The sequence below is a fragment of the Haliaeetus albicilla genome, chromosome 27 (genome assembly GCF_947461875.1).
Source record: "Haliaeetus albicilla chromosome 27, bHalAlb1.1, whole genome shotgun sequence".
NCBI lineage: Eukaryota > Metazoa > Chordata > Aves > Accipitriformes > Accipitridae > Haliaeetus > Haliaeetus albicilla.
The window spans coordinates 4,083,074-4,108,768 of NC_091509.1; the positions used below are offsets into that span (position 1 = coordinate 4,083,074).

Genomic DNA, 25,695 nt, shown 5'->3' on the forward strand with positions numbered 1-25,695 from the left:
AGCAGAGCTCCTGCCAACAGCCCTTCTGCTCCGAGCCTTCTGCGCTACCCTCAGACCAAGCTCTTCTTTCAGCCTGCACAGGCTAGATTCCTCCAGATTTCTGTTGACAGAATATAGCATTTCACCCTACTTATATGTACTTCCACTATATATATTTAAATAAACACTAATAACTATAATGTCGTGATTCAACTGCTGAAGCTTAAAATTGTGAGGGACCCAATCTTGTATCTCCATTTGGAATAGTTCAATTGGGTCTGGCCTTTTTGTTTCCTTTTATGAAAAATTAAGGTATAAATGGCTGAAAAAAATCCAATCCTGGTGTCCGGGTGACACACTGCGTACCACGAACTAGTATATGCCTGCAGCTGATGGACTGAAATATGATTTAAGCGTATCTTTCATAGGGTATGCCTATCAGTTATAGGTTATGTCCTGCTAGGAAAGTCTTTTCTCCCAATATTCAAAAGGGATGGAAAAGGGATGGCTACAGATGTGAAAAAGGAACAGTTACAGGGAGCGTGGCGCTTGGCATTTCCCCGGGTATGTCTTTAAAACTGGCCAAAGGGCTGAGTATGGGACATTCACTTGAAGTAGGTCCAAATCATGGGCCAGCAGGAATAATCATAAAATAAGACTGTATTAACTTACGTCAAACCTGACTTTGTATCTGAAAGAGAAACATGAGCACACACTCTGAAGGATACATTTAGGATGATAGCTTAATGCTAACGACAAGCACCTGCAACGCGCCCATTAAATTTACTACACCAGATCCACTGCAGTTTTCTGTTTTTTCACTGTTAAAATAAATTGTCATATGTTAATAGCACCATAACACAGACCAGTGGTGCAAAGTGGACTTTTCAAAGCTAAAGCTTACTTTCATCATTTCCTACCTTTAGCCAGTAGTGAACTGCCTTTCAAGCAGTGGAGAGGATCACAAAGCAGATGTTTGTGCTACACTAGGGAGTAACCACAGCAGGGCTGGAACACGGGCAGCAGCTACATCCTGCACACGAGCTGCTCACAGGGAAAGATTTTGCCCTACACTAGCACGTTTTCCAACAGTATTTTAGTATCTTTCCCCTAATCTGAGGACACATTCTAGCATGACAGAACATGTTCTTTTCAAATTACCGTTGTATCTGAATTTTTTATGTGAAGGACTATAATAGTCGGGTCCAGTCTCGCCTGTCAGAACTGAGTCCATCTATCCTAAGGGCGACCGTGCTCCTGGGTGAGCTGGCATCCATCAGGGATGGAGAAGCGATGCCAGCTGGCTGCTACAGACTCACCTATAGCGAAGCAGTAAGTCTCACGGGATGGAGCAGTTTCGCCTAGTCTAAGGCTTGGCTACATTAAATACTGGAAGCAGAACAGTTAAACTGCAGCAACACTTGAAAATGCCTGATGAATGAAACACCTCCTTTCTGCAGGGAGGAGGGGATACATTTCATTAATTATTACCTTCCAGGGTGTACTGACTTGCTTCTGTCTGTGCTGAATTTCATGTAAACCCTCTGTTGAATGTCACATACTCATATGCTGCCTGAAGTGCTAGATTTTGTATTTGGATATCTGGTGTAGCTGACAGATGTTTACAAACTCGTGTATCTGCACAGCTTCTTTTTGCCTATCCATCTGTGCTCCCTGATAGACAGCAAATTATTCCACCTCAGGCTGGAATAATTTAAGATTGTGACATCAACCCTTAATCTGCATTTTTTAGCTGGTAGCATTCAGAGATTTTCAGTTACAGATACTAGAGTGTCATTTTAAATTAACCTAAGCTGTTTATTTAAGATTCAGCCATTTCTAAACAAGTGGCTGTAACTATACAGTGTTACAGCTGTTTTTAAAGACGACAGAACTGCGATTAACTGGGACTTTTGGTAAGCACGACCTGCCATAATTTGTAACGCAAACTTCAGGTTGGTGTGGTGTAGCTCTTTAAAAACCTTATAAAAAATTAATACACGTTCCCCTCTGCTTTTAGCAGTATACAAAGAAGCAGCTAGGTTCAGGTCTTCGTAAAGCCAGTTAGTCTTATCTCAGAAGAAGATCCTGAAGCATTTTTTCCGGTCCACGTGGTGAAAGCCTCTCCCTTTCTTGCACAGCCAACACTCTTATCTGAGAGGTGACACAGGATGAAGTCAGCGTCTACTACCAGCATCTCTGACCAAATGACTAGTTACAGATTATTTAATCCTCTTGGGAGGAAAGAACAGCAGTTTCACCTACACCAAAGCCTTCCAGCAAGAGTCTGTCTTCAGGAATGTAAATGGTCCTATGCCTAAATCTTTCAGTCTTCCCCTTAACTGACACTAGGACTTACAGTACGCATCTTTAAACTCCTCAAACATGAGCCATCACCCTTCTTTCTCTTCTCCCGCTCCTGAGAAATTCACCGGTGCCTTCCCTTGCATCAAGTGCTGGGAGTTGATACACAAAAGCACCTGGGGATTTTCAATGTTGCACCGGGATTTCAGGATCGGAATTGGGATCTTTGCCTGCTGGATCATTAGTTCTCTGAAATCTCTGTTACAGGAAGGCCTTCCAAAATGCCGGTCAAGTGGGGAGGGAAGACAAGGTCAGAAAATGCTATTACTGGAAAAATAAAATAATGCAGTCTAAAACCAATTTGAGGCTAATCTCAAACTTAATCTCCAGAAACGTTCCAGAAATGTAAAAAGCTGCATTCGGGGGGAAAGGCTGAGCATGAGATCAGCTCCAAATCCTTCATCCAAGGAACTTCAAGGTATCTGGCACTGAGCATGCGCTTATCCCTGAACCCGAACTAGACCCACGCCGACACCGAGTGGAAGCGCGCTCACTGCAACCCTCGGGGACGCAAACCCCACGCGTCAAGGCGCTGTCCTTAAACTGGGCTTAAGCTTGCACTCACCTTCAAGTCAAGCCCAGCCTAGCATCGATCACGTAAGCCACCTGGCCTTGCAGCAACACGAAGAGATCTGCCGATCTCTTTCACAGGAGCCTTGATGTTGCCTGCCACGAGGCAGCTGGGATTCGCAGGCAGCCGGAGCGTAGGCTCTAACTGCGTGGATGTCTGCCAGCAGCAGACCCAGAGGCATCCCCCACACAGCAACAGTAACCACTAGTACAGAGAAAATTAGAACCAGGGTAATTATTTTACCCATATTTACCTTGGTTTAGCACTGAGACGGAAATAATCAGCAGGGACAGGGGAGCAGGATGGGCTTTTAAACCACACCTTGAAGGAAATCGGAGTGTAAGAAAGGCAGGAGCTTGGCTCTAGCCACTGTTCAAGGATCATCCATAAAGCAAAGTGACCTACTCCGCTCTGCTGGAGCAGAGCGGTGTATTAGCATAGAGCTTAAAAAACCTAATCCAGGTATTAATTACCGATTGCCTAACAGATTCCAAGCCTCTTCTGTTTTCAAACTGTTCATAAATTGATTCTAATTTCTTCTGTGGAACAATTAAAAGTATTTTTGCTATCCTGATGAACTGAACTGTAACCAAAGCTATTGCAAATAAACATAAAAGACAGATGATAAAGATGGTAATAAGCATATTGCTACTGTGTCCTGAATAGTCACCAACACTTCTTAGTGAATATCATCTTTCACAACAACAACAAAGGATAAGAGCACAAGGCTATTTCATGCAGTCATCAAAACAAAATGCACTGAATATTATATTTCATACTAAATACATTACCCTGGCAGTTTGACACTCAACATTTCAATAGATATTGCGACTCTCTAACATTCTGCCTGAATTTCTGCAGATGGACTTTTAAGTATCAATGGAAGATTACTTTACTTGTCACACTAAAAAGATTTTAAAGAATGGTTGCACACACTTCATTTTTAATTTTTTTTATTTCTTTTTTTTTTAAAGGGAAACGAATCATGAATTCGGAAACACAGTTATACTGAAAGGTCAAATCCCATGTTGTGTAGTAGTCCTTTGTGTGTAGTGCTCTTTCAGTAGCTGAACTGTCTTGTCTCTGATGTGCCCAGCAAAGCATTGGGAGGATTCGCTCACGTGAAACTAAGCTAACCTGAACTATGCTAAGCTAAGCTGAGGTTAAACTAACCCTGTTCCCAAACTCATCAATCTGTTGTAATACTGGGATTTTTTAAAAACGTATTTTATTTTATTTTTAAACTGTGCAGGTTCCTAGGGAGATGTACATACACAAGAATCTCGATTTTCAGTAAAAAAAACCCAAACAAGTAAACACCAGGGAAAAAACCCCAACAAACTAAGTTTCTGGATCTCGTGATTCCAGAAGACACCTCGAGCACACAAATATCTCTCAGGATCACAAACAAACAAAAACGACAGCAATTTATTAGCCTAGGAAAAAAGTGGATATTCAGGTTCAATTCCAGAGTCCTGCAAATCGGAAATCTGCCAAGATTAAGTGCGACATGCATTTAGTGTACGCCAGTCATTACAAGGTTTTCCGCAACAAACCAGCCCTTTTCACCTGACGCACACCTTCCCGTTCGCTCAAAACGAGCACTGACTAGGTCAGAACACCGCACGGGCCACTGCTATCATATCCAACAGCAATTAAACTTCCTTGTAAGCCGTTGCTATTCTAGAATTTTAAATTTGATTTTTTTAATTTTTTTTTTTAAATGGGGGAAGGGGACAGTGTTTGTTCACTGAGAGCGAGTTTCATTACTCACACGGCAAATCTGCCAGTAGCAGATCATGGAATGGATTGTTACCTTTCCCTATCCATTTTGTAAAGATATTGCTTTCTTTCCAGACTGCAAGCATCGCTTCTAACTGGATTTTGAATTATAATGTGAACTTTACAAAATTATTGGTGCTATTCATATCGCTAGTTAGATTCTACAGAATGGCAATATTTTTTGCCCTTCCCCAAACCAGCACCTCTTAGTGTTTTATATAAAACAACCACGGCCAGCAGAAATCGAACATTTCCAAGTTAACGTAAAGTACTACATTGCGCTGAGTAAACAAGGACTACAACATTTTTGTACTTCTCCTTAAACTTATTTGCCTTTTTGAAAATATTTATGCAGCAGAGAAGACATAAGGTTATTGAGAAATACAGCCAGTTCCTCTTCTTTAATTGAAACATTTATGCTTTTCGTTCTAGTAGCAAAAAGCAATGAACAGTAATAACGCAAGATAAATATACAAGAAACTTATAGATATGATTGTAAAACAACATCATCCTAATGTTTTCATTTAATTACCCTGAAACGTATTCTATTTAATATTCATTACTCAAAAGCCAATTTAAAAGAGAAAGAGGTGAAGGGACTTATTCAGAAAGACGGACTGTCATTCACTGCAATAGTTATCTAATATACAGAAGTTAATAAAGCAGATTAATCTACAAGTCCCTTTAAGCCATCACTGAGTTTAGAACAACTGCCTCTTTGACCTCTAACCCTCCCGCTGTGCACCAGTAGCAGGTGCCAGCTGCACTAAAATTATGGCTGACGCGTTTTAAGGCAAAGGCTTTTCTTACTTTGCTTCTGACCAGCAGCTGACCCTGTAGGAACGATTGTTTCATGTGCTGGCCTAAAGGCTACATAAACCAGTAACTGATAAACAAAAGCATACATACACCAGCTGCCTAGCCTGAGGGTGCACATCCAACACTGACACCTCTAGCAGTTTGTGCTGCAAGCCGGATCGCCGCTTTTTGTTTCCATACGTGAATTCTGTACAATACTTGTTACTTCGCGGAACTAAACTTCTCTCCATCCCCAAAACTGTTTGTGTAAACTACAGCACAGCTTGGATGATTAAGAGGAGATTCCCAATTTGATTTAGCACCATTATTAAGAGCGTGAAATCTTCAGATACATCACTAATGATGATGTATTTTAACATTAAAAGTCTTAAAATTAAATTACTCGATTCACATGACAACAAATCACAACAAGGCTTTAAACAAAGCAGAATTAGAAAAGACACTAAGCTCATTAATTTTTTTCATTTCTTAATTGACAGCACTCACGTAGCGATAGCTATACGTTTAGCAATATACTTGAGACCGAGGCTGCTGCCGCCTTTACACATGTGCAGCAAGAAGTGCGTATAAAAGAGAAGTAACCGTATTTTTCATTAAGATAAGATAGCTTTGACATAGTTATTTTGCTGATATAAATTACACAACCACAAAAACAATCAGAGTAATGATTAAATGCAGTTATGTACATGGGAGACTACTAGTGCAAATGTTAACATATTTAAATGGGTTCCCTTCATTAAAAAAATTATATATGATATTAAACCATCAATCAAATTGAAACACTAGAGTCTAAACGTATTGTCACTGGTTAAAATAAATGACTTTGAGACTGAATTTTGGCTCACTCAATATGGTGCCTTTTCTGTTGCTTAGCCACCCAAGTCTCTGCTGGCTTGGGCTACAGCTGGTATATCTCCATCCCTTTCAATTAATAAAGAAAGTTATGATAGTATTGGATAACATTTTTAAATTGTGCTAAGAGGCTGAAAACAGATGTCCCAATGAAAATCCCTCTCACTGCTGTATCAAACCTTTCAAGGCTCAAGCCAGCAAAAGCCGAGCGCTCTGCTCCCGATTCAGCTGAGCCTTTAAACACATTTAATTTTGAGCATAGGAACAATGGCACCTGTGGGGTTGATCTGCTCTTAAAATTAAGCATATGCTCACACGCGTGGCTCAAGGTGCTCAGGTACTCAACATCCTGCACAACTGCCCTCTGTCAGTACAATTCGGATTTCTTTTTGTGATGTGCTTATATGCAAGTGCTTCTGCATGGGCCACGAAGCACACATTATAAACACATCTCCTCTTCAGGTTTTTATTGCCATTACTGTGCATAACTCCACACTAGCTGTATATGGCACTGAGGTTTATCTGAAAAACAAAAACATCACTGATTTTACTACATAAAAGGGAAAAAGGGAAAGTAGCAATTTATAATACGTTTTTATTTTAGCAATGCCACTTGATTTTTCATTGCGGCTGGCATCTTTACTTTCTGTTTTACATTTGCTACGCAGTGCTGCTGTGCTGCTTCATTTAGTGTGTCTCTGTCACTTGAAGTTCTAAGTCACAAGCGCTCAGCTCCCACGAGCAGCCTGGTGAGGTTTGACCCACCGCCATGAAGCCACGCATCCTCCTCCTATTACCACAGTACTGCCCACCCCATCCTTGCTCCTTTTTTCAGGACCACCACGCTCATCATCCCCCGCGCCCTCGCAGTTCTTCATCCACCCGCACACCTTCCCAACCACCCCCTGCAACACTTCTCTCCTAGAGACCCCTCTCCAGCCCACATACTCCAACCACCGCATTCCGCTACGGCAATCGACGCCAGCTCTTCCCGCGTCCCCCTCCCGACCGTCCCGTACTGCGGCGCTCCGCACCCGTCGCCCCCAGAAACGCCGAACCCTCGGACGGACTCGGCGCGGGTGCAGCCTCCTTCTGCGGCCGCCCGTCCCTAAACCAGCCGTCCACCACGACCGTCCCCGGCTGCGGGCCCACCTGGGCTGGAGCGGTGGAGCAGACCGGCCAGCGGCCGCTGGCCAGGAGGCACGTGCCCTCTGGTTGCCGGCTGGCCGTGCCGCGCAGGCACGCGGTGCCGCTCCACCGCCGGGCAGGCCAAACAGCACCGCCGCCGCTCCCACACCGGCCAGTCGGAGACGGCTTTGGCTGCACGCGGTGTCTTGGCGCAGGCACTGCGCAGGTCTCATCCAAACATTGGTACAACGCTCAAACTCACCAAAAACCCCTCCTTATTCTTATCCACGCGATCCTCCTGAAAATGACGCACAGAACGTAATCACCCTGCAACACCCTCCCCTCATTCCTTGCCCCTATACCTAACGCACCTCTCCAAGAAACACCGAAATGTCACTGAAATCTTGTTTCTATTCAACCGACCAACCATTTATCCCCCTTCCACATCCAGCGCAGAATTATTTCAGTGACGGCTACGCAAACGGAGTTCTTCACCTATTGTGCGTGGCTCTTAGGAACGTTTGTCAGAACTACAGGTGAAAGACGCTACAAAACCGATTGACTTTTGGAAAGAACTAACATGAATAGTATTTTACCATACCAAAATTGAACTAACAGCCTAATGTGCACAATTCAGCAAGATAAACATTTACAGGAGATAAAGGCAGCATCTTAAAACCAAAAATTACACTTCCATTTCCAAAGTGGAGCAAGCACCGGCTTCACCTGTCAATCCTGGAGTAACAGCATAGAAAACTAAGAGCCTTTTAAAATTATTTATTAAAGCGCTCGTGACACAACATAATGTAACAGCAATCGTTGAACGTAATACTGCTTTCTATCCATAGATCTCAAATTACTTTACACAGGTTAATTCAGTTTAGTTGTAAGACACCATCACGAAGCAGTTGTTTGCAGATGAAGCTCAGACCAAGTAGCTCACCCAGGGGGAACAAAGCTCGTGGCTCAGCAAAAAGCAGGGCCAAAGCCAACAGCCACTGTCAGACTTCAAGGGGATGCAGTAACTTGCTCCTAAAGCAGCTGTGTCACTTCTGTGTTTTCTATTGCTCCCGTCTTGGCACAGTCACGTCAACCTATTAAAAACCCAGAGCTGCTACAGGACCTATGTAAGCAAACAAAGTAAGGATTAACAGGGTTTAATTACACAACTCTGCTGCTCTAGAGGCTAAAGAGGATGGGAGCCTCAGCCGGCGCCGTACAGCTATTTGCTGCACCGCCTTCAGCTGCCGCGTCGCCTCCCGTCCCGGCGGAGGAGCGCCCGGCCGCCAGCCCCCGAGCAGGGGAGCACCGGAGCGGCTCCCTGCCGGCACCGCCGGGGATCCAGGAGGAGCCCCGCGCTCGGATCCGCGGGGCAGCCCCACCAACTCCCCCGCTCGGACGGCCGGGGGCGGCCGGGGGAGCGGCGGGCAGGGCTGCGGGCGGCCCCGGCGGGCAGGCCCCGGCGGGCCGCTCCCGCTGCTGCCGCCGGTTACCGGGGGGAAGGCGCGGGGGGCCCGCGGAGACCTCCCGCCCCGCTCCTCTCCCCCGTCCCCGGGCTCGCCGCTGCCCCCGCCGGCACCTACCGCTCGCCGCGGCCCCGCCGGCCGCTCGGCCCCGGCCTCCCCCGGCCGGCCCCGCCTGAGGCGAGCGGCGGCGGCGGCGGCGGGTCTCCCGCGGCGGGCGGCGCTCGGCCGGGGCCGCCGCCCGTCCCGGCGTGCCGGGAGGCGTCCGGAGGAGAGTCGGCCCGGCCCGGCCCGGCCCGGCCCGGCCGGCGGCAGAGCGCCGGGAGAGGCAAGAGGAGGCGGCCGGGCCGGCGGCGGGGTGCGAGGTGAGGCGGGCTGTGCCCCGAGGGCTGCGGGACGCGCGAACGGTCCGGCTCCTTCCAGGGACCCGACTCGGAAGAAGTGCTCCAACTAGTAAATAATTGCCGTTATCGTTGCATCCGTTTAGTTTAAAGAGCTGACAAACCTCTCTAAACTCAAAGCACAATTAGTCATTAGGGTCTAGTTTTTCAGCACTGTTAAGCAATTTGTAACCCATTCCTTTTAATAGGGTTATGCATTACTTAACCGACACAGATGTCTTGAAAACTGAAACCGCTGGTTACGAAGCAGCAACCTTGTTCATTAGCTTCCATGATAGTCAAATCATCTATAAAACCAGTGTTTAATGGCCAGCCGATGAATAATCAATGTCTCACTTTTCATCTGAGTGTGAAAGTGAGAATAATCTAATACACCGTCCCCCTGGTAGAATGCGAGGCCTTGGGTTCCGTTTCTATTCAGGGCTGATTTATAACCCAATGGAAACCTGATGTAAACATATGATCAATGAGTCCCATCATTGCTGATAATAACCCCCAACCGGCCCACTCCCTCATCTCAAAAGCCATCCCTTTAGGCTATTAGTTTCGTCCAGCTAATCCTCTCTACTATTTCTGCCTGCTGCTTTTACCTTGGCCATCCGTTCAGTCCAGCAGACTCAGAAGTAATTTTATACGCAGCAGAGAGCGGGTGGAATTGATTTTTCACTCACTGCTCCGTTCCCATCTGAATAATTATCAATTTTACTGCCTCATAAAGGGAAGAGTCAAAATTTCAAATCAATTCAAAAGAGCTTCTGAGACTACAGAAACTGTGCATGAGAATAAAGGTCAAAGTTGTCAGTGACCTCGGGAGATGATGTCAGATATTAGTACACTGAGTAGTTGACATCAGAGGCACTCAATACGGTATGACTAGTGCTAATGCAAATCATATTTATGCTGACTACTGGAGACCATCCATTAATATTTAAAACAGTATGTGAAAGCCTGCATTCAAAATAAATATAACGTATTCCGCAGAATCTGAAGTTAATAAAGACAGATCACCACCCAGTCATATGCTGTGAAGTGAAGGATTACTGCATATTAACAGACAAAGTATTACATCAAGATTGCCACAAATGCAGGCAAGCCCGGAGCCCAGGTTGCTGTTCTGCCCCTTACGTTCCAATACGTTGCACGCACGGTACAATACTGAGCAATCTGATGTACCCAACTGCTGACTTCATTGCTAGTCTCCATGAAACCCCTATTAGGCAAGTACAACATAAGAACCTGTAATATGACCAGGGAATCATCATATTCTGATAATGATGTCAATAATAAACATCATTAATATTCTCACAATATGCTATATACTGCCAGGAATATATTAGCTACCATTAGTTACTTTTCACCTTCAATTAGAACAGTAAACAAATGACAACAGTAACTGTAGTGACTGTATGCCAGGCTTTTTCCAAACGACCACGTACCTATTAGGGAAACGCAAAGACTACCACACCAGTCATCTGCATTTTGTTAATAACCTCCGTTTTCGTTAAAAGCCTCCAGACCTGTGAAACACGTCTCCTGCAACGGCATCTTTGCAAATGCATTAGGAATCCAGCGATTCTTGTAAACACGCATTTTCAAATAGTTTAATGAGATTTTAAGGGAATGTGGCACTGAGCAAATGTAGAGATACGTAGCTATGAACATCCTGATCTCCCTGTAACGTACTTGGGCTGTGATAAACCTGACGGGGCTGGGCAGGGGAAATCGCTCCTAAGCAGTACAGCAGCCACTTCCTTTTCAGAAGCATGAGATTTAATTTCTATTGTATTTACCTTTAACAGAAAAAAATCCCACTGAGTCACCTATTGCAAAATAAAATATTCAAACTCAATAGCATACAGCCATTCAATTTACACATTTCATTACCAAAATGTGTGGTTCAATGCCAGAATTTCTTCTTCTTCCTCCTAAAATACTTTAGGGAGCTTTCCTTCCCATTTGTCCCATCTAGAATGTATTGATGATCTCACACACCTCTTTTTATGAGCAAAAAAGGAACACCAAGTTTTAAGATACTGTACAGCCAAGTATAGTATCTCTGCTTTTCAGAATGACAAAAACCATCTTCAGTCTTTGGTTGTCATGAGAACACAGTCTGTTCTGTTACCAAATAGCCAGCGCTACCCTGGCGTTCAGTACCTCAAAAAATCTGGACAGTTCAGAAATGTCATAATATCCCATAGAAAAGACTGCTAATTCACCTGCTGTAGAATTTCTGGGTTCTGCTGCATGAAATGAAGCAATCTCTGTCCATCCTGTGAAATCTCTCTACATCTTAGAGTCTTCTTGCCTTCTTTAGCGAGGTGCTTGAAGAGGTAGGTGACAATGTAGTCTAAACTAGCGCAACAGCTGGAGGAGACGATTGTATCTGTGTAAAAAATGAAAGAGTTTTGAAATTGTTTCCATAAAAGAATAATTAATAATGACATGTTATAGTACTTGGAGAGCTCAACTTTAATAATCTCTTTGACATTAGGCTAATCGATACATTGACAAGTCTATTTTTGATACATGAGTTGACTAGCTTTAAAGACTGCTTTTATTAATGCACAGTGGTATTAAACCTTTGCTTTTGAGTAACTGGATAGCTCCATGTACTAAAGATCCTGTGAACTCCAGTGAACTTCATTCACAACCGTATGAATGCAGCTGCCCCTCTGCGTCCTGGAAGGTCGTGCAAGATCAGGGTTGACATTTTACTGGTATTCAGTTCACATTCAGAAGGCTCCAGATTCCTGGAAACTAAATTCTGTTTTGATCTGCTTACCGGAAAGGCAAGGTTAAATCAAGTAGAGCTGTTGCCCAGGTTTTTCTCAAGTAGTCTTTCACAATGTTTCTCTGCCCCATAGCTTACAATCAACGTCAGGCGGCAAACAACGAACAAGGGCCATTAAATGTAGTAAAAGGGTGATCGCAGAACAGCCAGTTAGTCATTTTGCTTAACAACTCATAATTCAAATAGGGTAAAGTAAATATGGCTGGCAACAACACAATAGCAGTCACTACCAAGTACTTCATAAATGTCCCCAAATCCGAAAGTCATGACAGCAAAGGAGGATACTGTTGAAAAGCAGAAGCAAAAGCCACTTCATATCTTTACTTACTGTTTCTATAAGTAAGGGAGATTAAAAGCTTAAACCTATTTGCAGAGTAAATATGTCTGTCTGATTTATGTAAGTTATTTTGTTGCTAGGTGTTGCCTGCTGTGCCGCTGCTGCGAAAGACAATTCTGCTCGCTTCCGAGCATCACCAGGACGATAACAGCGTACTGGTCCTTGGTTCTGACGCACGCTCCCCTCGTCCCCCTCCTGAGACGAGCGGTGCACCCTTCCCCCTGCCCAGCCGCCGGCTCCTTCTGGCCCGACACCCGAGATACTCCTTGGCCCCAAGACCTGCTCCTGCCACTGCGGCATTTCCAACTGTGCTGCCTTCCAGCTCCGGTCCTGTACTCCCGGCCGGAGCCGCACCGTGAAACAACCACCAGTTCCTCGCCATACCAACGCCACCGCAGCTCCCTCTGCCCAGGCGGTGGTCTAACCTGCCGGGCGCGAGGTTCAGCCCCAGCCGATACTCTCTGCGACTTCCAGAGTCGGATCCAGATGAGCGGAGCATTCGGGACTCCATCCGGTTGCCACTGACTTCAGCTAGAACTTGTCTAGGCCTTTTATAGTTCACAGTATTTATTTTAGATGGGCCACTGGAGTAAGGGATGTGTGGGGGTTGCAAAAGGAATTAAACTGTTAAAATGCTCATTCTGAGGGAAAAGGGATTAGAAGGATCCAATTAAATGTACCTTGAATTCTTTAAACTATGCTAATTTGGAGGCCTGCCAACCTTGCAGTGTTCATTTAAACACATCCCTCTAGACACTGAAGTATTTTGATCTGTGTCTGTTTAACTCCTTAGGCTCTGTGCTGACACTATTAACCCTTTGCCATCTAAAACCTAATTGTATTTTGCTAAGAGTGTTTTGAAGTAAACACTGAAGAAACATTTACAGGCAAAGAAGATACAAATGGTCTCCTAAGACTTGATCTTCCAAGGCAAGCAGCTGACTTAGCAGCAGGAGTGAAAAGCGATCTAACAGCTCACAGAAATGAGCTGGAGCATCTCAACTCTGTCCCCGCTGGACCGGCGAGCTTCCTAGGACCGAATTCAAGAGGGCAGGATGTTAAGACACATTGCCAGAACAAAGCTGAGTTCAAAGTTATGAGTCTAGCCAAAGTAGAGACCGCAGAATCTGGCACTCATCGTGTTCTCAACCAAAACAGTCCTGCATATAAACCAGAAATGCAATTCATGATGGAATTGAATCACCATCAATAACAACAAGTGAGAGATTTGAAAATACATATTTCATAGGAGGGCTCTGCTGTATTTCTAAACCAGTGCTTAACTCTATTTCTTTTTAAATTGAATAATACAAAGTAAATCAGTATCATCAGTTTACAAAACAGCAGTAGTTCTAAACATGCTGATACTGTACAAGTAGATATTTTACATTCGACAGTAAGTGATTTTAGCAGGACAGCAGACAGGTCTATGCTATCATTTGCTCATGAGAATCTGATATGAGTGTTAAGAGCTACTTAAATTTGCCCATAACTATATATCAAATATGCTTCCCTATGCTCATTTTTCCTTTTGATTGCAAGGATATAACAGACAGGGAGCATCAAGCAAACTCCCTTGAATGACTCTTCTGGGCATGTGGAACCTTGTGCTGGAGCAGAATAGTGTTCTCACTAAATCTTAGCGAGACAAGCCAGCCAGCCAAATAAATAGAACAAAGAAGAGCAACAAGGAGCTACCAATTCTGGGCTATGGACAGAAGAAATGGGCGAAGAAGACAGAATAAAGATAGAATTATAAAAGAAGCTGAGATCTAAGCTTGGGATAATCAGGAAAAATGCAGTCAAACCACGTTTCTCACTTCTGGTCAACTCAGCCCTACCACCTGTGAACTAATCATTTGGATCACGAAGCAAGCGGGCCGTGGTTACAGAAAATGCCAAAACCAGCTCCACGTGTGTCAACATGGATCCAGGAACAGTTCAGCAGTTTCGTCAAACAAAACTGAGCTCTCTGGACTTGATGACGAGGTAGGTGCTGGTGGTGGGCAGGGGACAAAGATGACAGCTCTGGCACCAGTCACCATCACATTCAACTAGCTCTTCTGGTTTCGTCTTCGCCAGTATGCTTTCATTTCATGTTTTAGGGGGTAATTTTACATGCACTTTTTTATTATCTGTGTGGTTTTGCCTTATGTAGGCAATTCCAATCAGCCATTAGCTCAAGTAACTGGACGTTGAGCAAGTATGTTAGAATGGGTTATATTATTTTAAAAAAGCCAACAGAACCCCCAGACAACTTGAGGATGCCATTGGTCTCAGCAATATGACAACAGCATGCTGAAGGAGAATTATTTTTCGACAGTTTAATGACATTGCCGAATCTCTGCATATCAAAAGATTCTGTTTTGTTTTTCACATAAAGGCAAGGAGAGGGAGTTAAGTGGTTTTTTCCCTGTCCATCAATTGCTTACAGTTCAATACTGGCATTATTTGCCTTTGAGACTAAACCTGGAAAGTAAATGGATTTAGCAATTTAACATCTAAATTAGGCAGCAAGACAGAAAAAATGTTTTACTTTTTCCTCAATGAATAGCATACTATACTATTAATCACATGAGAATTAGAAAAGCTTTGCAGAGATTAGTGACAACATGCCAGGCAGACTACATTAAAAGGCTCTGATCCACTGAGTCAGCTGTGAAAAAGCCAGGTAAACACTTTAGAAGAGAACTATTGGAGTGTTTATCCTCGCAATAAAAGCTTAGATGAGGGCTTCCATTATAGCTGATTTACAGCTAGGCGCTTCAGAAGGAATACATATTCTTTCACAGTGTTTATAAAGTGTGGAATCAAGCAAGGTATTTACTCTGCAACAGAATGAACACTCCTCAGAAATAAGGATTTGGGGAATGTTTATCCTACAGCTGACAACAATGAGAGTCTCAAAGGTTTCACATAAGTAAAGGGAATAGAGAAAAAACTCAGATACTTTTTTTCTGTGAAAAAGAAGTGATCTCCTGGTATTTAATTTTTAAAATAAAAAGACAGCTATTTCATTTTTATAAACATTTCTGAAAATGACTTGTATGTTCTAATCAGTTTAAAACACAATTCCCCCTCAGATGGCTTATAGCCCTGAGCCCTACTATTCTAAGATGTTCTTGTGGCACTGATATAATTCAGTGAAAAGGCAACGCTTGGATCTACTTACCCATTTTCCAAGGGCGGAAGGATGTATGTGACCAAGTAACACATAAGAAATAGATTTGTATTTCACTGTCTGACAATTGGTAATGTCCCAAATCCCAAAATTTTAAAAGGGATAAAACATTTTAAAGGATGACTCTGTTAAGAAAACGCAGTGACAGGTAACTAACTCTTGAGAGGATTAAAAATAAATAAATTAACAGTAAGAGCTATAAACTGACCAAAGAGTAGTTCATCTGGACAAGTCATTATAAGAGTATTGAAAATTATTCAGTTCACTACAAAAATAAAATTTCTTGAACACAAATGAGGAATTAAATGGCTGACATCAATATCAATTCTTGATACATGCAGTATTAAGAAACGTGATATTAAGGAAAAATAATCACTTTATCATTTCAACATGAAAGGTGAAAAAGAAGCATTTTTTCAACTGACTAATCATGGAAAGTAATGTGCAAGAGACATTCACAAAGATTAGGGGCTGCACAGGCAGATTTGGACAGAATCAAAAATTGTTTTGGAAAGCTAGAGAACACAAGTGGAAAATGTAGGGAAAATACCAGTAGGATCCTAAAGGTGGTGGCAGAAACAAAATGGGATCCTCCATTCCAACCTCCTGCCCAAAACAGCGTCAGACAGGTTCCTCAGGACCTTGTACAGTATCTGGGAATATCTCCAAGGATGGAGATTCCACATCCTCTCTGGGCAATATGAAACAGCCAAGTCTTACTGACAGACAGGTCTGGCAAGTCTCAAAGACTGAAAAACTACCTGAGTTTGGAGGAATCAGGGTAAACAAAGAAAAAAGCTGAACACAAAAGTGAGCATAATAGCTTTTGATAGACTGCATCAAGCCTTCAGTGAAGTCAGGAGAAGTTAAAAATTCCTACACACTTTGTTTTAGTCTTCCATGGTAGTATTTATTTTAGATACTTTAAGGACAGTAAGAAGAACTGGAGGAGAGCATTGGCTAAGCAAATCTATGGTTTATGAAATGTGAAAAAAAAGTGAGCTGTTGAAATTTTTGTTGATGCTTTTCTCAGCAGAATATCAGGAATTCCACCAAATAAAAGTTTCCTAAGAAAACATCTATGCTCCTAAAAAATTAATAATTCTTCACAATTAAACTCCCAGATAAGTCAAGCCACAAAACTATACAGCTAAAATTGGAAATACATACTTTTCTTACTCCTCCTCCCTGCCTGGAGTGAGAAATTAACACTTTTTGAGAGGGGAAAATAAACGTAACACCTGAAAGCTGAAGCTTATATACCTTTTACATTTTCTTCTCTCTCTTTTACATGAATTCAAATTGGGTTTCAAAGACCAATGGTTAAAGTAAACTTGGTATGCTAGTGAATTATCAAAATGAATATATCTCAAATGGAAGAGATGTAATGTGGAGTGATAACAGAGAACAGCGCTTGCTAAACTGGTAGCTGTCAGTCAAGCTACTGTTCAGTACGATACATCCATTTGCAAACGATCAACAGGCAGATTCCCAGCAGAACCAGCCTATAGGCAGAAACTGCTGTACCATCATTACAGGTGACAAAGCACTCAAAATATCTGGGAGAAGATGGATTTCAGCACTATATAATAAAATGACCTGAATACTTCTTTACTACTGTTGCTTAGCTATTCACTACCCATTTTCTCTCTAAGAGTGGTCCCCCTCTTGCAGCAAAAACTGCTGAATGTGTTTAACATAGCAAATGCTTTGTGAGTCTCGGTGCATTCATGCATTCCTATGGGGGCTTGACTGACACTTGGCAGTAATGAGAAACACCAGCTATTATAGAGTAACATCTAGACACACTAACATTATACGTTCCTATTTTTTGTTCCTTAATAACCACCCTAATCAATAAATATGACTGTAAGGTTTTGAACAGCTTCTCAGTCAAAAACTATATAAATGCATGGTATTTCTAGGTGATCAGAGTGTAACTGCGTGATTTATTTTTTCTTCCCCCAAATGCTCAGTCTCCTTCTCCATATTCCAAATGACTTTAGGCTACCAACCCTCCACGCCTCCCCCCTGCCCAAACCCCAAATGTTTGGACAGTCATCTGGTTAAAAAGCATAAATTAAACCGTGGAAGAGAATGAAATGAACTGCAATCAGACTGCTGTATTTTTATTGTTACTCCAAGTATGCTTTTGTTGCACTGATTCTCCTCTATGCAGGAAGTACTGAATAACTAGTTTCTTTCTTCCATGGATAAAGATACCTTTAAATTTCTCAAATCATATCACAGCTGTGCAGAACAAGCATTATTTATACAACAGCTATGTTGATCAAAATAAAAACAAAACCCCACAGACTCCTGTACACATATTAATACATTTTAGTTCTGAATAACAAATGCTTGAATTTTCAGTACAATCCTAGCAGAGGCACATTAATAATTTTAACAATTCTGGCTTGTAAGAAAAGACAATTTAAAAATACTATCTGTAAAAACATACAGGTTAGATGTTTAAAAGAACTCAGCTCCATTAACTGAAATGGTCACATTCTTAAAATGTTCAAAAGCCAGCATCTTCCACTGTCTCTTGATATTAATTTTTTTTAAGATACAAATGAACGTGCTTCTCTGAAAATCCTAGATGGCTAAATACTTGAATTCTTTCTTTAGCCGAGTATAAGTAATTCTTACCTACTGCAGTAAGTCCTTCAGATATTGAGGTAAGAATATAGATTAGGACGCGAGGTTCTAAACTGGTAATGAAACTCATGTGATCTTGGGTCAGACACTCCAAAAGCGGGTAGTAAGACTGGCTTAGTTTTCGATATTGCTGAAAAAAAGAGTACACATTCACAGAAAGTATAGATATTACCATTGACTAATATTAACAACATTAACAGATGACAGAGGAATGATCTTACAGTTTCTAATTTAGCCATTAAATCAGAGTATTTATAGAGGCAAAATATTTTCTCATCTTCAGTAGATTTCAACTTTTCAACTTTACCATAGGATATAAACTCGCTATTAGTTTAAAATAAGCTCAGGGTAATACAATAATGCTATCATGCTTTGACATTCTACACAGCTATCAGTCTAGTAAAAGCAGTATAGCATTCTGTCCAGGGTGTCAGTTTGACAGGATTACGGCCTGTGTCTTACCTTCTGCAGGAAATCTGCCTAAGATTTAGCACAGATTTCCCCAAACCATCTCAGAGATAGACTTTTTTTTGTGCTTAGATGAGGTCCTGTAACAGGCTCTGCACAGGCAAAGGCACTTGCTTGAACCCATTGGCCTAATCAGCATCTTACTCTTCAGGACTCCTATTTAGGGCATTTATCGTTGGATGACTAGGAATGTGCCAAATATGCACACTTTACTATATAACCAATACACCGATTTTAATTGAGAGCAACTTCTCAGTTCCAAGGACTTTCTTTATGCAGCAAGCATAAATCTTGGTATTAACTATACTTAACTATCCCGAATTTGTCCCTTCCTGCAAGATGACGACAGTTCTGAACTGAAGTGTCATGAAGAAAATGTCACAGTTCAAATTTAGGCTGATATTGTGCAAGATCTGTTGCTTTCCCACGGAGAAGTGGGAACATGGTATACTTTAAAACCAAAGTTTTAAATATTATGGGGAATACACAGTGACAATTTACAGATTGAAACTAATTGCAGAGTGGCTGAATATGTGAGGAAGTTTTACAGTGCGTGCAGGCAACCTAAATGGGTTTGCAAGTCTAGAAATGAAAAAATTTTGCATTTCTCTCTTTTATGACAAGCCTAGTGAAAATTCTGGAAAAGCTCCTGTTTCACATGGCAGTTCAGTCATACCTGTATTTTAGATGTCACTATATAAATAAATTCAAGCAATTGAACTGAAAACTGCATTTGAGCTGTTCTAGATCCCTCTGTCTCATTATAACAATACAAAGCCTGTGGTGGTGTTATTTCATATTTCACGTAAAGACTCCCAAGATGAGTAATTGCTTACTAGCAAGTCACTGTGGGATACTGAAAGCAGCATTTTGACAAAGGCCTGAAGTACATTGTCAAAGTGGTTGTCCCCGTACAACTTGAAGACGCCAAAGCTGACATAATTTCCACATAAGGCAGATTTGAGTGCAGAGTAACAGATGGAAATGCCCTTGAGTTTCAACGGATAAACCTGATCTTTTGACAAAGTCCCAAGAGAGAGGATCTGATTACCTGTTTTCATAAAAAGAAAGAAAGAAAGAAAGAAACTTATATAAGCAGCTGCAAATCTAAAATATTTTGATGGCACTATCTAATTTTTTTTTCTTTATTTTCATTACTATTTGGAAGAAAAATTGTTTCTGCATTTGATGAAAAAGATCTGTTAAGTAAGCATGACTAGATCTTAAAAGCCACTAAGGAATTACTATGCAAAATTTAAAATATAAGCTATGGAATTCCCATCATTGATGTACAGCCAGACCATGACTGGGTCTATCAGCATTAATTCCTTAATCTGAACAGAGTTGCAACACATGGTTTTATAGTTTCTCATGCTGCAGCAAAGCCTGGTTTTGATCCATTACCATGACGGTCTCTGGGGATGGCTGCTGATGTATACACACACTAAATATATCCCTCAGAAAACAAATATGTCCATTACAAAAGCCTCTATTTTACCAGTCACAGATGGGAATGACTTTTTAATTAAACTCCATGTTTATAATGTAAAAATAACAGCTAACGGTAAATATTTGCTGTTGCTATTAACAGGCAATAGTGACTTTTGGATCCACTGTGTAGCAGCACAGTAGATCCCGCTGCAATCCTCTGTACAAATCTAATTATTCACAAGGCCTCATTACCAGGTTTTCTAATTAATGCTCATCTTCACAGCACCCCGTAGTTAGTTTGTCTTCGTGACAAATTTTTTTTTAACCTGAAGTAATTAATGAAGGTGAGCTAAAACAGTAGAATGAACACAGCAAAGATTAAGTACTTCAGTTCTACCATGACGTAGCCGTACTAGGTTGACCCCATCTGATGTTGGCCTTGACAAGCTTGGCCTGCACAAAACCCAAGTGCCAGGTCTTCACTTTGTTATTACTCATCATTCTTGGTCATTTTAACTACAGGAAAATAACACAAAACTGTACATTTTTAAAAGTATTCCTAAAAATAAAAGCACAATAGTCTATGGATCAGATGCTCGGCTTGGCTGCTTTCAGTGTCTAACCTGGCTGTCATGGCTATGATGGCAACTTGGAGCAAGGAGCATAGAGCGAACTGGACGTTAACTATCCACAATTCCAAACCCTGCCAGTTGAGAGAGGTAGTTATGAAACTCCGTCTTGCTTTTGTAATAGGCAATTTAAAAATGCCCCTAAAAATTTGCCTGAGATGACAGAGATCTCACAGACTGCGTAGCACTTGATAATAGCTGTTGAGGCCTAATATTAAACTGGGTCTGTCTGTACACAGCTCTCCTTTCTACCCACACAAATGTCCACCTGCAAATCAGATAACCTGCCTTGTTTTAATTCGTTCTCTTAATGCTATTGATTACTGACAATGAGGAGTTTACATCATATAATTAGAAAAATGAGGGGGAAAACCTTGTTTCTAAACACCCAACACATCAAAGTATCACCCACTTGGTATCATTTGACACAAAGAAGAAAAGGCGTAAGTTACTGTTTAAAACATTGATGTTGTTCACCAGTTCAAGTACAAGACAAGTTATCCATTAGGTTGTAAAGGAAAAGTAGATTTACAAAAAAAGACTGAGAGTACAATCAGGGATTGCTTAGAAGTAACTGGGGTCTGTAAGAAGCTGGAATGGCGTCACTAGAATTATGGAAGGGAGGAGAAGAATCCAGTATTTATCTGGGAAGACGGTCACTTACAATCAAAATCAAGCCCTCTTAATTAAAAAAATATTTTTATGAATGAAAACACAGAATGGTTTTGATACTGTAAATGGTCATATGAGCACCTCTACTAGCCTGAACACTGTAGTCATGAAGAGAGCGTAACTGGAGAAGAGGGTACAATTCCAGTGACTGCTACCGCATAGCCATTAATTCCAAATGGTGTTAAATTTCTGTTATACTAAAAATGACCATCATCCAAAAGATCCTCTTTGAAAAGTAAAACAAAGCAGAAAAAGAAAAATGTCTTCTAGTGTACTGGGATATTCATTTATTGTAATACTTATCATTACAGAGAAATTGCGTTTACATAAAATTAAAGATAAACTCCATTTAGCTTCCTATGGTGCCCCATTTAAGATATCCCAGCCAGGTCATTTTAATTAGCATTAATCTTTTTGACAAGACCTAGTCTAGTTACTGAGAAGATCAGTGAATTTCAAATTCTGTGAATAAAATACAATAAAATACAAAATTCTGTCTGTGAGGTAAGGTGGGAAGGTGCACACTGGTTTTGAAAGCCGCTAAACAGTGTACAAGTCTTAGGGCAAAAACAAGACAGAATGTTAAGTGTGCTGTAAACAAACCTTATCTGATCTTCTCCACTATTAAATTCTCTGCTGAAAATCTCTACTTTAATAACACAAATATATATATGGCTTCAGAAATAAGCAAAGACAAAGTTTTGGATCCAAGAAAGTAACAGCCTTGAGTTTATAGCCGAGCTGTCCAAGCACGACATCGTGCAATCCTAGGTCCTTGAAGTACTCGGTGTAATATGCAACAACAGATGGAAAGAGCTTAGTAGTTGTCAACAAGGCAATTATGTACTTAATATGGAAATTAATTGGAAGTCGATGGAAAAACTGGATGATGAGGAAAGGACTTGGAAAAACCCTAGGAATCCCTTCGCCTGAGAACGTGAATTCTAGGAGATATCCACTAGTGCTGATCTTCTATCATTTTTATTACTTCACAGAAAAAATCACCCTATAATTAGAACTTTAAATCCACTGATCAACATAAAGCATTCAATACAGGAAGGCACAACCCCGGCTCCCCACACTGCCTCACCCCAGGCAGGCATGGCCGAAGAGGAATTCGGTGCCTATCCCTTCTCACGGAAACACTGAGAAGAATTTGGGTCTAGTGCAAGATTAAAAGCTGCTTTTTGCAACTGGACGGAGTCCACAGAGAACTGTTCTGTGTTCACGGACTCATTTTAAAAGGGCCTAAGAGTGGGAACAGCTGATTTCAAATTAGCAGCAGAGGTGAAAGACCACGCGGTGCCTGTTACCAACGCCCCAAGCCATCAGCCTGTGATTCAAGGGATGCAGTGCTAGAACAAAGACTTGTGTTTTAGCATTAGTTATTGAAAAAAATATGAAGTACGGTGCTATGCCTGACTAGATAAAAAAAGAATGATCTACTTGTAACATTTAGCAGGAGCTTCAGGGGAATATTTTTACACACTATGGATACTACTGAACATAAACTAATTTACTGAGGTACTTGGAATCAGGTCAAGAACAACTCTTCAGCTACTGAGGATATGCTTACATTTATAATCCCTGTGGTGGAGGTCCAAAATACAATTTTATAAACTACTATTGTTAAAAGAAACAATTTAAAGAAATTAAATCAACAGAAAAGTGACCTTTGACATGCTCAATTTAAAAATTGTGTTTGAAATTCATAGCTCCTGTCAAAATGAAAACTCTGTAAAGACTAATCAGTGAAGTTTCAGTGTTACTACTGAGTTAAAAATCAAATGAAAAAAAAATCCAACCTGCACCAATTTCTTCTTAATGTGGGAAAAATTGTATGACACAATCTTAAAATATACCGACTTTCAAAATTCTCAATAACTTCCTTTAATACAACTTTTTGCCCTGAATTTGACAGCAATGTCACTTACAAAAATTATAAACACTCTGAGCCTCAGAGGTGATACAAAATTCTGACAGGAATAAGAAAAGGATTTTAAAAGATATTGGGTGAAACTGCTAGATAGGAAATAAGGGCCTGCATTTGGCTGACAATTGAAGCATTTAATTACCGAAAGACTCCTTAGTACATAAACAAAGGAGCTGGAAGAAAAAAGTGTGTGTATGCAGAGGGGGAATACAAAGCCAGCAAAAAACCAAACTGGGATGCTCTGACCGAAGATAACATCACCATGCCTCAGAATCCCACAGGCAATATGCACCAGAGCTCTTTGCACAGCTCATTCCCTCACTCCCTCCTAGATGCGGGAGCATGTCAGGACAGGCAGCTTCCCTTTCAGTTCTTCTCCTTAATTGCTTTTACAGTAGAAGCTATAATACAAAAATGATTTCCTTATGGCTGAGTTTCATTTAAGCAGGGCTTGTTCCAGATTTCAGTCCAATAAGCGTTATGTATAATAATACAACTAAATCATGTTTTAACATGTGTGAATTAGATGAAGATAAAAAAAAAAAGACTCTGGTGAGATTAAACAAAGGTTGTGAAAATTTATCACGTTTATAGAGAAAAAGTGTTTTTTGCCTTTTCCCCTTTCCTATTTTTATTATTCACCGCTGCCCCATAAAGATGGTTTCGAATGTACGCTTTCCAGGCATTCAGAATGCTAGGGCAGTATGAAGAAGTGGCCATGTATACAAAACAAAAAGGAAACCATGAATCAAAGATGAGAGCGAGCTTCAAAAACTCATTTTTTAGAGCTTACACAACAACAAAATGTGCATAAAACCTCTAAAATCAGCACAACGAGCATGCACAGCGCCAAGATAAATTTGCCAAAAGAAACTGATTATGACATCTGGGCCAGTAATGAAGAGCAGGATATTCTGGAACAACTCTCACAAAAGAGAGGAGAGCAGACCAACGGCAGCCAAGACCAGCGAGCACTCCACTTTGAAGCTAAGCTGCTGATTAGAAATACCTGTTATACAGCAAGCATCAGTTTAACCAAAATTTTGAAGAAGAACTGTTATCTTATGAAGTTGCTGGCACTGAATGGATCACCACACCAAGTTTTGAAATACATGTTCTGGAAGCAATTTAAAGCTCATTAGAAATAATTGTGTCTGGCTACTGGAAAATGTGGTAAAATTTAATCCACATCCAAATGCTACCTGGGCTGTGAGAACAGGAAATTGTTTTGTGCTACTGTGGCTAACCTCATTGCTGACCTTGAGCAGTAACCGCTACAACAGCTGAAAGCTGAAGCAAAATTAAAAACTTACATCAAAGTATATCATGACAGAATGTAGATAAATAAAAACAGCATATTGAAAATATTATTTTTAGGTCAGTCTCCTATAATGAAAGGGAAGAGGTTTACTAAAATGTAAAGAAACTACAAAACTAAAATAGATGGTCCCAAGATGCATTGAAACATCATTCCTATACAACTGGGAGTTCAAAAACACATAGTAAGAAGACTTGTACATACAGAATTAAAAGTGAAATATACTGGGGATGAAGAATGGTGGACTATACTATTCCAACTTGTTTCAATTTTCTCCTCTCAGTTGTTTATTTTAAATCACTCTATCACTCAGTCAGACTGGCTTTAGCCATAATGGACAAGACACAACACCCCTTGCCAAGCAGCTGCGGAGTCCTAACAAGGATAATTGACTATCTAAGTGCTTTTTGCATCCTACGCCAGGCTTTATGTCTTTTGAATATATAGCATTTGTAAAGACATCTTAGAATTGTCTTCAGCACTGTATCAGTATCAGTGATAAATGAGAAGGACAGGACACACCAGTACTACCCTAATCGCAAAGCTGGATCTGTTAAGCAGAATTAAACACTTTGCTGAGGTACTTATTTTCAAAACGACAAAGAACTCAAATTTTATTCACTGACAACTGAAGATGCGTAGTGCATCTTAAAAATAGGCATTTTGGATTTTTTCTGCTTTGCACTCGAACATATGAAATCTCTATATGCCAGTCTAGAAAGGAAAAGAGTATATGCTTTAGCCTAGAAAAGAGATTTCGGCATCCATACTCACAAGCATTCACATACATTCACACCCGAGAAACACAGTACCACCCTTTTCTTCCCCCTTTTCTTTTTAGCCCAAGCACAGATCTTACAGTACATTTAGATAGTAAATGGAGGTACCATTCAGCCATAAATGGACATCACA

General features: G+C 41.2%; 1 protein-coding gene across 1 annotated transcript in view; it reads right to left on the reverse strand.

Moving 5' to 3' along the window:
• Window positions 1-25,695, reverse strand: part of RANBP17 (RAN binding protein 17) — a 164,526-nt gene that overhangs the window by 13,205 nt on the left and 125,626 nt on the right. The window contains exons 23-25 of the mRNA XM_069772834.1: window positions 19,637-19,851; window positions 18,324-18,462; window positions 11,579-11,745 (exon numbers count right to left, since the gene is read on the reverse strand). Of these exons, the coding sequence (XP_069628935.1) occupies window positions 11,579-11,745; window positions 18,324-18,462; window positions 19,637-19,851 (521 nt within the window). The remainder of the gene's footprint in view (window positions 1-11,578; window positions 11,746-18,323; window positions 18,463-19,636; window positions 19,852-25,695) is intronic.